This window comes from Nuphar pumila, chromosome 11 (assembly GCF_984573655.1).
Source record: "Nuphar pumila chromosome 11, dmNupPumi1.hap1.1, whole genome shotgun sequence".
NCBI lineage: Eukaryota > Viridiplantae > Streptophyta > Magnoliopsida > Nymphaeales > Nymphaeaceae > Nuphar > Nuphar pumila.
Window position 1 is genome coordinate 13,050,446 of NC_143259.1, and position 13,767 is coordinate 13,064,212.

Here is a 13,767-nt window from a genome sequence, read left to right on the forward strand (position 1 = left end):
ATTCTCCTAGAGGATATATTTTGTCACAGATGAAGCTTGCTGCAGATATATGTTCTAAGTCTGGGATTTCTGATGATAAGAAGGTAGAGACTCCCGAGGTTATTAATGCCAAGTTACGGTTAGAAGATGGGGTTCTTCTGGAAGATCCTACACCGTACCGACAACTCATTGGGTCTCTTACATATTTAACCATCACCAGACCAGATATCACTCATGCGGTTCACTCAGTCAGTCAATTTCAGCATGCTCCTACAATCGTGCATATGAGTGCGGTTCTCCGAATCATTCGCTACATTCGGAATACCATCAATAAAGGGCTATTTCTATCCTCCTCTTCCCCTTTGAATCTTCTTGCTTATACTGATGCAGATTGGGGAGGTAATCCCAATGATCGAGTCTCAACTACTGGTTTTTGTGTCTTTTTAGGGGACTCATTGATTGCCTGGCGATGCAAGAAGCAGCAGAAAGTTTCACTCTCATCCACTTAAGCTGAGTACCGGGCAATGACAACCACAACAATGGAACTTGTATGGCTTCGCAGTTTGCTTAAAGATATGGGAATTGATATTACTGAAGCCTCCAAGCTGTGTTGCGACAATAAGAGTGCCATCTATATCGCAAGCAATCATACTTTTCATGAACGTACGAAGCATATCGAAATGGATTGCCACTATGTTCGTGACGAATTTTTACGAGGAACTATTGCTCTGCCATATGTCACTTCAGAATATCAGTTGGCAGACTTCTTCACTAAAGCTCTTCCAGCTCCTCGGTTCATGTTTCTTCTCGGCAAACTTTCCGTCCTTCCCCCGTAAAGTTTCAGGGGGGGTGTTAAAATGTACCTATTATATATATATATATATTCTGTTTATTACATCAATACCCGATAGGGGTATTTTTGTAATTTCATAGTTGTTTTAGAAAACAACTATTTTTTCCTTTTTGATCAAATGTAATTTTTATTATTTATTTTTTTTATTTCTTTTTTTATTATTTTTGTGGACCAAAAGGGGCTCCAACATAGAAGTCGTTGGAGCCCCCAACGGTCACAAATGTGACCGTTGGGGGCTCCCAACGACTCTATGGGAGCCCCATTTTGGCTCTCCTTTTGAGGCTTTTTGGCCCTCCTTTTTCCTCCTCCTTCTCTTGTATAAATAGGGGTGATCCCCTTGTGTATTTTCATCTTGGAGAGCTCCTCTCTCTTTTCAATAAGAGGCTTTGTATATTGTTGCCTTCTTAAAGGCTTGTGCTTGTATTGTCCCTTCGTGGACTTGTGATATTTTCTCTTTTATTCATTGTTGTATGTGCTTGTATGCACTCTTTATATTTCCGCAATATCTCATTACAGTGTAGACAGCTCAAGTAGCTGGGTGTCCATGGACATGAATCAAAGGTTGACATGTGGCTGATGTGGTGGCAGCACCCTGCAGAGACTTATCATGGAAATTCTACTAACCTAGTGTACCGGTCCTTGATTGATTCTTTTTGTCTAGTTAATGGTATTAAATGTTACTTGTTGAGAATATTGGCCTCATGGCTTCACTCTTCTCAGGTTTTAAATCATTACAAGTGGTCCCTTCACCAGTTGGTGTTGTTAGCCCAATGAGATTGACATTAAAGAATATAAAAAATAATAAGATAAGAAATTAATAGTTTTTGTATAATTTTTCTTGGAAAATAGAAGGAAATAAGTTTGAAAAGTTTTTGAAGTACAAAAGAAAAAAAATACAAAAAACTGGGCTTAAAATATATAAAAATAAGAATTTTCTAAAGATATCACAAAATATTGTGATATTATGTTGATTTTTTGAAAAATAGCGCAATACTTTGACGTTATTATTGGCTGACCTAAAATTGCCGATAATATCATGATATTTTCAAAATATTGGCGATATCAGTGGCACTGCTCTATTACATAAACTAAATATAGTAATGTCATAGTGCACAAGCACTGACTGGGAGAACACTTATTTGCTGACTTAGTAAAACTAAAATATAATTTAGGAGAAAGAGTGAAATACCGTGGCATTTATCATACATGCACTCAGGATAGTAATCTCATAGTTCATAAGAGATAACAGGGATAACACCTATCTGCTGTCTTACCAAAACCAAGCCACTCTTCATGATTAGTCAAGGGTGTCTTTCAAACAAATACCGTTATCATTTGTTTGAGGGCTTGTTGAAACTTCGAACGTGTGCTAAAGAGCTTTTCCCATGACTATGTTTAGTGATGAACCTTGTCGAGAGCCATAAGGAGGCATTTGGCCTTTATGTCCATCTGCTTTGGTTTGAAGGTTTGCCTCATCTATTGGAAGTAATTGCATTCCTGGGCTAACAGGCGTTGCTTCACTCGTGTTGTTAATGTATCCTTGAATAATGCCACAAAAAAAATTGGCTTTAATTTTTGCCCCAAGTAAACTGAATAAAATTGGAAGCATTTTAAGGACATCAAAATTTGTGTCAAATTTGATACTGGAGATACTTTTATTACTTTTTGGAATAAGAATCAAATAAATGTATATTATTTCATCAGAAATGTTGTTGTTCTTGGTTAGTTGATATGGAAAATTATCATGAAACTATAGGACTATTTCAACTGTTTAACAGTTATGGATGAACATTTATTGGCATTGATGTTGGGGGATGCTTCTGTCAGATTTATTCATGATGGCCATCCTTCACCTAAGAGTATTGATTTGGATGTTATTGGGATTATTGTTGTGCCTTTTACTATTTGGATTCATAATTATTTAATAAACTGCAAAAAGATTCTATCATTCATTGCTGATTTATGTATTGGTGCCTGTTAAACATTACACAAAACTCTGGTTCACAATTGAATAGATTACATCCATCTTGCTGCAGTGTTGGTGTTTTTAAGTTGTTTGCTAATCAAGCTTCATCTATAAATATTAAAGGCTCATGCAAATGAACATACTTCCAAGCACCAGGCATTAAGTCTTCTTTGCTGAAGGGCAAAGACTGCTCAGGTGAGCTGGGTCCTTGAATGAAGTAGAGAAACAATCCAATGAGTTTGCTAAAAACATCCATGATGTATCCAACTTCTAAGATTGTTGAACCTTTGGTAAGCTGGAGATATAGCTTTCTTTATCTAGAGTAGCATAATTTTATAGCAAATAATAAGAATTAACTATAGATTTGTGGTCATGGCATAACAATTAGTCTCTGGAGTTGTGTCTTGCAGCTTTGGTATTGCCACATTGTTAATGGAAGGGGAGGATCAAAGACAGTCATGTAACAAGCAGTCAAACAGAGGAATGTATGGCTTCAATAAGTATTTACATTGTGCTATTTATAGAGAAAGATTGAAACAGAACTGATCTCTTCATACAATAGAGGAATTTGTTTAAGACATGATCAATCTCATCGCAACAAAAAACAAGATGCCTCCAAACCTGATTGTGGGTGTCTAATGACTCAGATTTTTCTTTTCATGCCAAACTAAGCTCCCCATTGATTGTAGTAACTGAGCATAAGATAACGCCAGATCAGAAATGTAGATGTGAATTGAGCTTTTGTCTAACCCGAAAAATACAAAAACTATGTAGAAGCTTTAGAAAACTTGACTTCTTATGTGTCTGCTAGCTTGAAATTTTGAAAGCTAGTCTTGTCGATTGTCATGTCATGTGAATGTGGACAGCAACTTTGTGTTCTAGTTGGCACATATGGACAAAATGCTTAATTAAGTGGGCAGATTAGGTGGGTAGGTGTCCACTTTTGTCTCAATGGGTCTCCTATGCCTCTGTAATCATGAATCTGAATTCTGGGTGAATAACTCTTATTCTCTTTGACCTCTATAACCATTATTCTGAATGTGGCCGTCATCTCATTTGTCTTTAATGTTGTTTGCTCAGGTAATTTACATAGTATGCCCATTTCCTAGCTGCACTGCGGTACTTCGGACTTTGATTGAATCCTCTGCTACCATTGGATCTGTAATTCATTCATGTGATAGAAACAAGAGGTCTTCAATACATGCACAAGTTGAGAAGGCTCTAACTTTGTCAACCAGTGTTGATGAAACATTGGTATCTAGAGTTGTAACACTGCCCGGCTTCAGTATTTCAAAGTTAGTCTTGCAGATTGTCACATTAGAAACAATTCTTAAGGTTAATAGGCCACAACTCACTGAGCAAGTCGCTTTGAAGGAGATAGCCTTCACTGTGTATAACAAGGCCCGGAGAATCCAGCGTAAAGTTACATCACATGATGTAGTTCAATCTACAGCGCTCTTGAATAGGCCTCAATCAACAATGACACAAATCACCTCTCCTGTTCCTGGGGTCTGGAAGGACTGCGTTGCATCTCGAACAGGATCGGGTGGTCTAGATGGCAGCTTGAGGCCTGGCACTTGGGATGGTTCCTGGATGCCGTCAAGGTCCTTAGATCCAAACTGTGATTCAACAGGGCAAGGTGAATCTGTGCCTCAAGAAGAATCTAGTTACTTGTTTGAACCACTTTTTATACTGGCAGAGGCTGGCTCTGTGGAGCATGGAGCAGCATCTCTTTTCTCTGCTAATGCAGTGTCTGAGTCGACCAGATCTACAGTTGATGATGGTGGTGGAGGATACATGCAAATGTCCAGTTCATCTGGAAGTGCAGATATTGGATCAAATCCTCTTATTGATGGATCGGGCACAGAGATGCTAGGGTCTAGCAATCAAAAGGTGCCTAGCTTGCATTGTTCCTACGGATGGACTGAGGATTGGCGCTGGCTAGTCTGTATATGGACAGATTCCAGGGGAGAACTACTAGATAGTCACATATTTCCATTTGGTGGAATCAGCAGTCGTCAAGACACAATGGGTCTTCAGCACCTATTCATTCAACTTCTGCAGTTGGGTTGCCAGATAGTTGCTTCTTCTGAAGCAAGTGGACCGAAGCCAAGGGATATTGTGATTTCCCGCATTGGTTGCTTTTATGAGCTTGAGTGCCAAGGTATATGGCTTTTGTTCCATGTAGCTTGTTCTTTTAAATTTCTGACTTGTTTGCCGATGTTTGGCCAAGCCTCACTAATTGCATATGTTTGACCTCATGTCTGGAACAGAATGGCAGAAAGCCATCTTTGCAGTTGGAGGAGGTGAAGTTAAAAAGTGGCCACTGCAACTGCGCCAGTCTGTCTCAGATGGGAACTCTGCGAGCAGCAATGGAAATCCCTTGCAGCAACAGGATTTAAGTTTGATTCAAGAAAGAACACTGCCTTCTTCGCCTAGCCCATCTCTCTACAGCTGTCATTCAAAAGCGCCTGGCTATATGAAAGGTGGCATGCCCCAAGCTGGTATGCGAAAGCAGCTTTTGCCTGGTCAAACTATGATGGATGCCTCCAGAGGTGCACTCCATTGGGTTCAGAGCATAAGTTTGGTTGGAATTTCTATCGATCATTCTCTGCATCTCATTCTTCCTGCTGATACTTCTGGTAATTATTTATAGAATATCAACACAACTTTATGGTCTTCATTTTTTGGTTATTTCCATGATTCTCAAATGTACTCTGGTAGAAGGTAGTTGCCAGGCTGCCAACCATTTTCACTAGCATTATGACAATTTATCTTATGCAGGGTCAGCAGGAAACCCAGCCAGCAGTGGTGGTAACGGAGGACCAGGAGCATGGGGTTCTTTGGAAGGCTTTTGTCCTGTGAGATCTCTTGGGTCAACATCATCATCTTATGTGCTAATTCCTTCTCCTGGCATGCGCTTTCTTCCACCAATGCCATTTCAACTTCCCATAACACTCACAGCTGAATCTCCTCCGCTTGCCCATCTCTTGCATAGTAAAGGTTTTGCCATTCCCCTCGCAACTGGGTTTGTAGTATCTAAGACAGTTCCTTCAATCAGGAGAGATGCTGTGAGGAATTATGCTAAAGATGAGTGGCCTTCAGTGCTTTCTGTCAGTTTGGTTGATTACTATGGTGGTCATTGTACTGTTCATGATAAAATAGGGAGGACTGGCAATATCAGCAAGCAACCTAGAAGCCCTTACACAGAGATGCGTGATAATGAATCTGAGATGCATCAAATTTTAGAGCGTCTAGCAGCAGAATTACATACACTTTCATGGATGACAGTGAGTCCAGCATATATGGACAGGCGAACTGCTCTGCCTTTTCATTGTGATATGCTGCAAAGGCTCAGAAGGCTTCTTCATTATGCTGACAAAGAGCTATGTCAAGTAGGAAAGTCGCAGGCTGTTTGAGTAACCGGACAAGTTGGTCTTGACGTGCTGCTTACTTGGTGCTCGTTAATTCACAAAGCATCTGCATATACCATATTTTTAGGTCATTTTCTACCGGCTAGAGAGCCGAAGCTAATATGGCCTGAGTTGTAGAAAAGCTTGCTGCATATGAGGTATTCAATGACCTTTTGCCATTGTTGGCCTGAATCCGAGAGCAAGATTCAGATGATCACTCACTTTGTGCAACCCGTCGCACATCTTCCGGACACTGCATTAATGGCCCCATTGGGCTTGTACTATAACCTCCAGATCCTGTATATCTGTGTTTGGTGCACGCTGACTAGTTAGAACCTGTTCTGGGGAATGCGTATCATAGAGTAGTCTTTCAAGGGCTCCTTGCATTCCTTTAGGTCAGAATAGGGTTTCACCCTAAGTACATACATCCCATGGGTGACTGCTGTAAGTGCAAGCCCTTGCCCAGCTCCTGTATACTCTTAGGCGACAAGCCTCATTTAATGCAAATTGCATCTTGCTATAGCTATTGTTTCTTTTTCTTTTTTTATTTTCAATTGGCTGGTTTGGCTTGGCCATACGTAACCTTCACAGTTGCACTGTGAGTCCTGCTGAAGCTTGTATGGTATTTTATATCTGAGTGCCTATAAAGGCGGTTATTGAAAAAATTAGCCATGCCTGTATCTGTTTTTTTGCAGCTTTTGCCTTTGCAAAGGATAGGCATGTTTTTAAATGTTGTTTCTGGTTAACCTGTGTGTCTGTGCGTGCGCGCGCTTCATGTATGTGCGAATTTGGTGACACCTTTTATTCTTATGTATCTTTTTCTTTGATTAGTGGTGTTTGTGTTTGTTTGCTAGGCAATATATACTGCCTAGGAACGGGGCTGCTTAATGCCCCCCATCTCCTAGATAAGAAACCCGGGGTGAGTGCCTTACCCTGCACAGGCACCCACCGGGCAAGCTACCTGTATGATCCCAAAGTGGAATCGATCCTGGGCAAGACGGGGTTCCACCATCTTTCCAAGACCACCCTAATCAGTTGGGCAACCTGGGCATTGTTTGCCAGGCAATATTTGGTGCAAGTCAGGGGTTCAATGTAGGGAGATCCTAATTTAGCTTGAGGGCAAATCCTGCTCTCGTCGCTGCAAAATTTGACAGGTAACAATTTCTGTGGTTCTCTTTTTTAACTGGTACACGTCATTCACCTTCCATTGCCACCATTAATTTTCTCTCATGGGTTGAATTTTCATGTCCTGTCACAGATTATTCATCTTGTATGTGGACATTAAACTCGAGACTAAATTCTGATTACAGGATCCTTTTAAATAGTCTTTTGTCATGTCCCAATTATGAGTTTAATATTTAGTGCTATTGGAGGCACAAAACTATTGAGCTGGAAATCACAGGTTCATGCATTATCCACTCAATCTGACCGCATGGATGTGTTCTGCATAGTTTGTTTTCTAAGGCTTGATTTGTAAGATTTTAGTCCACTGTGAACCGTTGATTTCTGAAGCCATTAAAATGGCTGCCTGCATGTCAAAATCACATGATTCAAAACTTACTTTCTATTAAACAGGCCTTGTAGATCACATCCATAAGGTCTGGTCTACAAAAAGAAAAAAAAAAGGTGATACTCAATAGTTCCGTCCCTTCGATGGCACCAAACAATTATGAACGGCGTCATATAACACCATATTCGACCAATTACGGCATTGGACTAAGGATCGTTGATTTGGAACGCTTTCCCCTACATGGCATTCTATTTTTCCTGTTTAGCTTTACACTGCCTTGGAAGCGTATCTTTTCTCTACCTAGGATAATAGTGAAACACCTAAAGTCTGTAAACTTAGTTGAATAATCCAAATGATGAAATAAAAATGAAAATGTATACCAGCTTTTTACAAACAAGGTAGACAATGGTTTTTTGGAAGAAGTGAACTTAACGATTTATGATTCATACCAACTACAGTGTATCTATTAATGTACCAATCAAAATAGAAAAAAAAACTGACTGCTAAATGTGACACTTGTAAAGGATTGATAACATAGCTCTGAACTCTAAAACATTCATGTTCTTTGCCACTGTATCATGTTCAACAGTGGAAAAGAAAGGATTTCTTTTGTTAAATATAACACGTTGATGGGTCGAATAAGATAACTGGAAAATCTAATCTACCTTAACTGACGGATATCAGGATCGAATCACAGGGGGCAATCCGCTGCTATATATATAAAAAAGCCCCCATGTATTTTCATGAAATCAATTATCAATTTGTAACCCCAAAGGAGTCGGCGTTTCAGCTGTCAGACAGGCAGTCAGGGTTTGAGGTTCGACTCTCACCGGGTACGAATGTGCCTTTAACTGGTGGGCTTCAAAAGGGTTTGGGTGTCGGTGATCCCACTCATGGCTTACCTCATAAGGTGGCATGCTCGTTAAGTTACCTGATTCCGTAAAAAAAATCTAATCTGAGTATAAACCAAGATTGCCAGGCTAGGAAGAGGAAGCAGAAAACAATACGGGAAGCGGAAGCGAGAAGCGATGCATTTTAAAATATATAGGAAGTGGGAAGCGAGGAATAAAAAAAATTATATATAAGAATTGAATGAGAATCAAAATAAAACATAAATAAAAAATAAAATAAAAGCAACTAATATTAAATTTCATGATTTTTTAGCATAAGAATTAAATTTTTAACAAAATCTAAAAATGATGACTACCAATTTTAGCGAAAACACATGGAAGTGAGTGAAAAGAGTCAGAGAAAACACATAAAAAGTTGAGTAAGATAATATATAATAAAAACAAATGAAGCATGTGAAAAGCATAGGAGAAGCGTGGGAGAATCGAGGTTCTCATCAAGTTTTGGAAGCGAGGAGTATCGTGCTTCCGAAGTGAGTTTTTGGGAAGCGAACTTCCCACTAAGAAGCTTCCGATAACTCTGGTATAAACTCCAAGTTGTAGCAAAACTACACTGCAGACAAAGAGCCAAAATAAGACAAAATAGCAAGGTAAAACAAGGGCATCCATGATCCAGGAGCCATAAAGCAAGTGTATAGAGCCAGTTGGTGCCTTGGTGGGGGCATAAATAAGGCATAACAACAAAAGTTATTCTGTTTTGTTCAACCTGTTTCAAGGTTAAAGTTCCAAAGTAAAAGGCTCGAGATTTGGACTTAAGAAATCAAGTAGCTAGGTACCTTACAAGTTCCAACCATGCAAATAAGATGGATTTCATTGGCATTGCCTAATCAAACATAAGAAATGAGTGGTGAGAAGTGGACTCTCATCTGCCTTCATAAATGAGTCTTTAGTTCCCATTTATGTGAGAATCAGGACTACCACATGGAGCCTCACGTGAATCTGATTCACATGTCTCCAATTCATTTATTTGAGAGAAAACCCCCAACATAACACAACACACATATGTTACGAGTAGAGGCGATGCGAGCCTTAACTGCCTGTCTAGTAGCCAAGGTCCCTACCCCCACAAAGCCAACCCCTCGTTGGGGGCATGTGCCTTGGCATTTGTATTCATATTCAAATTCATGATGGTCATGCATGTGACCACACATGGTTTGTTTATGACACTAACGTCCCTTTCACTCATGACCTAGACCATCCATCTTCACGGTCACAACTAGTATCAATTGTGGGCAATTGGTCTCTACACTCATCTTTCATCACCGACAGGTTGCCAGCAAATGAATGCAGTAATAAATTCTATTGTCAACTTTTTCCGGTATATCATGATTCTATTGCAATTCTATTTTTTTTTTTTTAATCTTTTCCCTTTCAATATGCCATGATTTCATTGCAATTCTAAGGAAGCCATCGGGCTGGATCGAGTGCAATATATATGATTGCAAATTATATATATATATATATTTTTTTTTTGCATTAAGCACTCTAGTACCCTCCATCAGGTTTTGGGTCCCAGATAAGCCCTGCTCCCAAGATGGAGGGTGATCAAGTGATTAATGCACAAATATTTATGCAATCACATTGCACCTAGAGATGGCAGTGGACCGGGGGAAAGCGGGGCCCCGCCCCACCTCACCCTGTTTGGACCGGGGATGAAGGGTATGAAATGGGGATGGAGGCGAGGACGAATGTTAAAATCCATCCCCGTTCAGGGATGAAGGTGGGGATGGACTTATACTTTTCCCCACCCCGCCCCTGCCATGATCCACACCTAGCCCCGCCCCATCTCCAATCCTTCTAAAGGATGGGAATAGACTACGGGGAAACGGGGCCCCACCCCGCCTCATCCCCGTTTGAACTGAGGATGGAGGACATGAAACAGGGATGAAGGCGGGGGTGGAGGTTAAAATCCATCCCCGTGCAGGGATGGAGGTTCTAATCTTGAGACGGGGCAGGGGTGGAGACCCTGTCCCCCGCCCCGGTCCATTGCCATCCTCAAATGCACCCCCGGTCCATTGCCATCCCTAATTGCACCAGATCTTTTCACCATAGAGCCCGTTGGGCTTCGAGTACCCTGCCCAAATTGGGTCAGACTTTGACTGCAGTTTGAAACCTAGGCTGAAATAAATTTGTGCTGGGCTGTGCTGGGCTTGGCTCGATTAGATAATCGGGCCTTAATCGGATTAGGCTTGGCTCGACTTATTAACTGGGTCAGGCTTAAAGGGTCCAGCCCGAGCCCAAGCCTGATTTTAACCGAGTTAAGCCGGGCTGGACCTTATTGGGCCCTAGTCCGATGGGCCTGGCCGGATGTCCACCTTTAATTCTAAGAGATGTTACCTTATTTTTCTTTTATTTTTAGATAATTATTATATATTCAAACATGCCCAGATTTTTTTTTTAATAATTGTTTAAAAATCAATCACAAAGCTTTTTGTTGCCGAAAATAAAAAACTCCAAGAAGGAGATTTAAGGACATGGCGGCCACATAGTCAAAGTCTAGTTGGAGGAAAATGTGGGACCCATCTGAAATAAATATTAAGGGCACGGATGGTGCAGCTTTGACTCTCAATGCTACAGGTTTTGTTGGTTTGTGGCAGCCTCTCTCTTTTCCCTAATAAAAACCAAGAGTTATCTTCAATTCAAATGCAGATATCTGTTCAAGAAGAAAAATGGAATTATTTATTATTGTGGAGACAATGGCCACAACCCAACTTCATATCTGGAACTTATCCTCCCAGTTATCACGTAAAATATCATGATATTAGGATCCCACCTAATAATTCTTATCTGCCATCCACTGAATCAATGTGGAATATGTCGGTCAATATGGCACCACAAATCAAAATTTATTTCTGGATTTTCGGTCGTTCTGTTACCAGTAAAAACTCCGATGCATGCCCCACAAGGTCTCAGCTGATCTGGTAGGGGCGACTTGTGAATGTCACCTGTAAAGACTCGGACGCCACAAGTTCCAAACTCACAGGTGCCGTTCCTTGCTGCAAGGTTGAATTGAGCTGGGTGTACTCCCCAGTGGGCAGGGCTCCTCTCAAGGTTTTACCAACCTGAGCCCAGCCAATGTTCAGCCGGTGGTGTGGGGTGAGAGGGGTCATGTTTTTCCCTTTTGGTAGCCACCCACGAACCAGGATCTCTTGAGTTCTCGATCTTCTTCGACTTTTAAATATTGCAACCCATGAGGTTCATGATTTTGGTTGCACCGGTAGGCACGATCTCTCTTATACCGATTAAGAGTTCTCAATACGAAAACTCATCGAGTTCATCTCTGTATCTTCTCAGGCTATGGACACTCCCCACAACTTCAACAGAACCATGGAACGACAAAGACTGAAATATGAATTTGAAGGGAGCTGCATGAGAGCTTGTTTCTCTTGGCTCAAACTGGAGTTCTAAGAGCAAAATCCCTGAACAAGGGATTCCATGTTAATTAGTCCCAAAGGGGTTGGCGTAGTGGGATGGGTCCTAGGCTGCTAAGCAGGCAGTCTAGGTTCAAATCTCATGAACGTCACCCCTTGCCCAAGCCAAAGCATGACGACTCTCTGGGAGCAAGGGGTAAGCCCAAGACTAAGACTGTAAGTACTGGAGGCAAAGCCAGTGCGGCTAGATCTCTGATCCTGAGGATGGTTTCTCCCTTTAAATATAAAAAAAGGGTTCCTTGTTCACCTACAACTACATATGATAGTGCATTAAGATATGATTACAACCATTTGATACATTACATGCATGACTATTACATATACATATACATACTGCAAATGCAAAAAAAAAAAAAAACTCGCATAGAAACACAACCATCCTCTTTCTAACCATATAGCTGCGGGAAAAGGGACATCACAAACTTCCCAAGGTTCTATACATGCCCTTGAGCTACTTTATTGACAAGAGCCAGTGCATTGCTGGTCACTTGGGCCACACCCACAACCTGCCTCCTCACCATGGCCCTAGCCCTGCTAGGCTTCACCCCTATGGTTGCAAACCCATCCATACAAGTATTCTGGTCAGTTAGTGCAGCACTTACCCAAGTTTGCACATTACTCATGTGCCACCTAAACTGGGTTCGGCCCAATTGCTTCAACTCCCCAACCGACTGACCGAGTCGGTAGACCGAGTCGGCCATTGTGGTGATACAGTCCTTGAATGCAGCCTTCTCTCCAGGTGTCAAAACCAGGGCAGGTGTGGTATGATGTGCAGAGAGCCTGGACACAAAATCAGCAGCAGACTTAGTGCGGGCTAAGCTGACTGTGAGCGTGGCGTGAGCCAGTTGGTGCGGACTTCGCTGCACGACCGGCGCGTAGGCTGCCAAGGATTGGAAGCATACATCCGGGAAGCGCGTTGCCAAGCACGACGATTTGATGAACTGCAGTGCTGGTGCATGATTTGGAGATTGTATTGGAAAGGCAGCTGTTGATGAGGCTGCTAGAACCAAGAGGAGGAGGAGAAGAGGAGAAAGCATGCAGATGTTTCTGCCTTCCATTCTTTAAACTCACAAACCAACTTGCTATGATATTCTACCAATGCAATGTGCAAGAGACTAAGTTTATATAGAAAAGGGTATTGCAGTTATGGCCATAAATGTGGTCATAACACATAAGTGTGTGTTAAAAGTTAGATGGAGATAGGTACAGAATAAATGAATCAACTTTTTTTTTTATGTTGCCCCAAGGGGGTTGGCGTAGTGGGATGGTGCCTTGGTTGCTATATGGGCAGTCAAGATTCGATTCTCATGAGTGTCTCATGGTTGTTGCTTCTTTGTGCAAACCAATACGTAGCATAGGTTCGGGGGCAGGAGTTTTAGCCTCGGAATTTTACGCTGCCGTAAGTATGGCAGGCCGAGCTAGAGCGATCAAGTCTTCAGTGCTGTTTTTTCGGGTTATGAATAAAAAAAAAAATCAACTTTTTAAAGTCATCTGCTTTGAGATGGAATTCAAAGATACATTTTCTCACAGCTTGGGTTCCTGGGAACAATCACGTGGCACTGTTTCGTGGACCCCACCCCAGTTCGAATGGACGTTGCAGTCAAAGTGGCATCATGTGATTGGTTCTACGAGTAGGACCCAAAGATATGAAGACATTGATCGGACCGTTGGATCTAGTTTCGTTTATTGTTCTCTGACAAATAAGCT

At 41.4% G+C, this 13,767-nt stretch overlaps 1 protein-coding gene and 1 pseudogene across 3 annotated transcripts in view; one reads left to right on the forward strand and one right to left on the reverse strand.

The window, feature by feature from the left end:
• Positions 1-6,732, forward strand: part of LOC149822016 (mediator of RNA polymerase II transcription subunit 13-like) — a 126,707-nt gene extending 119,975 nt beyond the window's left edge. For both annotated transcript variants that reach the window (XM_089980094.1, XM_089980095.1), the window contains 3 exons: positions 3,879-4,962; positions 5,072-5,440; positions 5,583-6,732. In XM_089980094.1, the coding sequence (XP_089836220.1) occupies positions 3,879-4,962; positions 5,072-5,440; positions 5,583-6,217 (2,088 nt within the window). In that variant the 3' untranslated portion in view covers positions 6,218-6,732. The remainder of the gene's footprint in view (positions 1-3,878; positions 4,963-5,071; positions 5,441-5,582) is intronic.
• A 5,598-nt stretch (positions 6,733-12,330) lies between these two features.
• LOC149822017 (21 kDa protein pseudogene) lies at positions 12,331-13,148 on the reverse strand (annotated as a pseudogene). Its single transcript, XR_016425748.1, has one exon. The product of XR_016425748.1 is annotated as a 21 kDa protein pseudogene (transcript).
• Between the last annotated feature and the right edge of the window lie 619 nt (positions 13,149-13,767).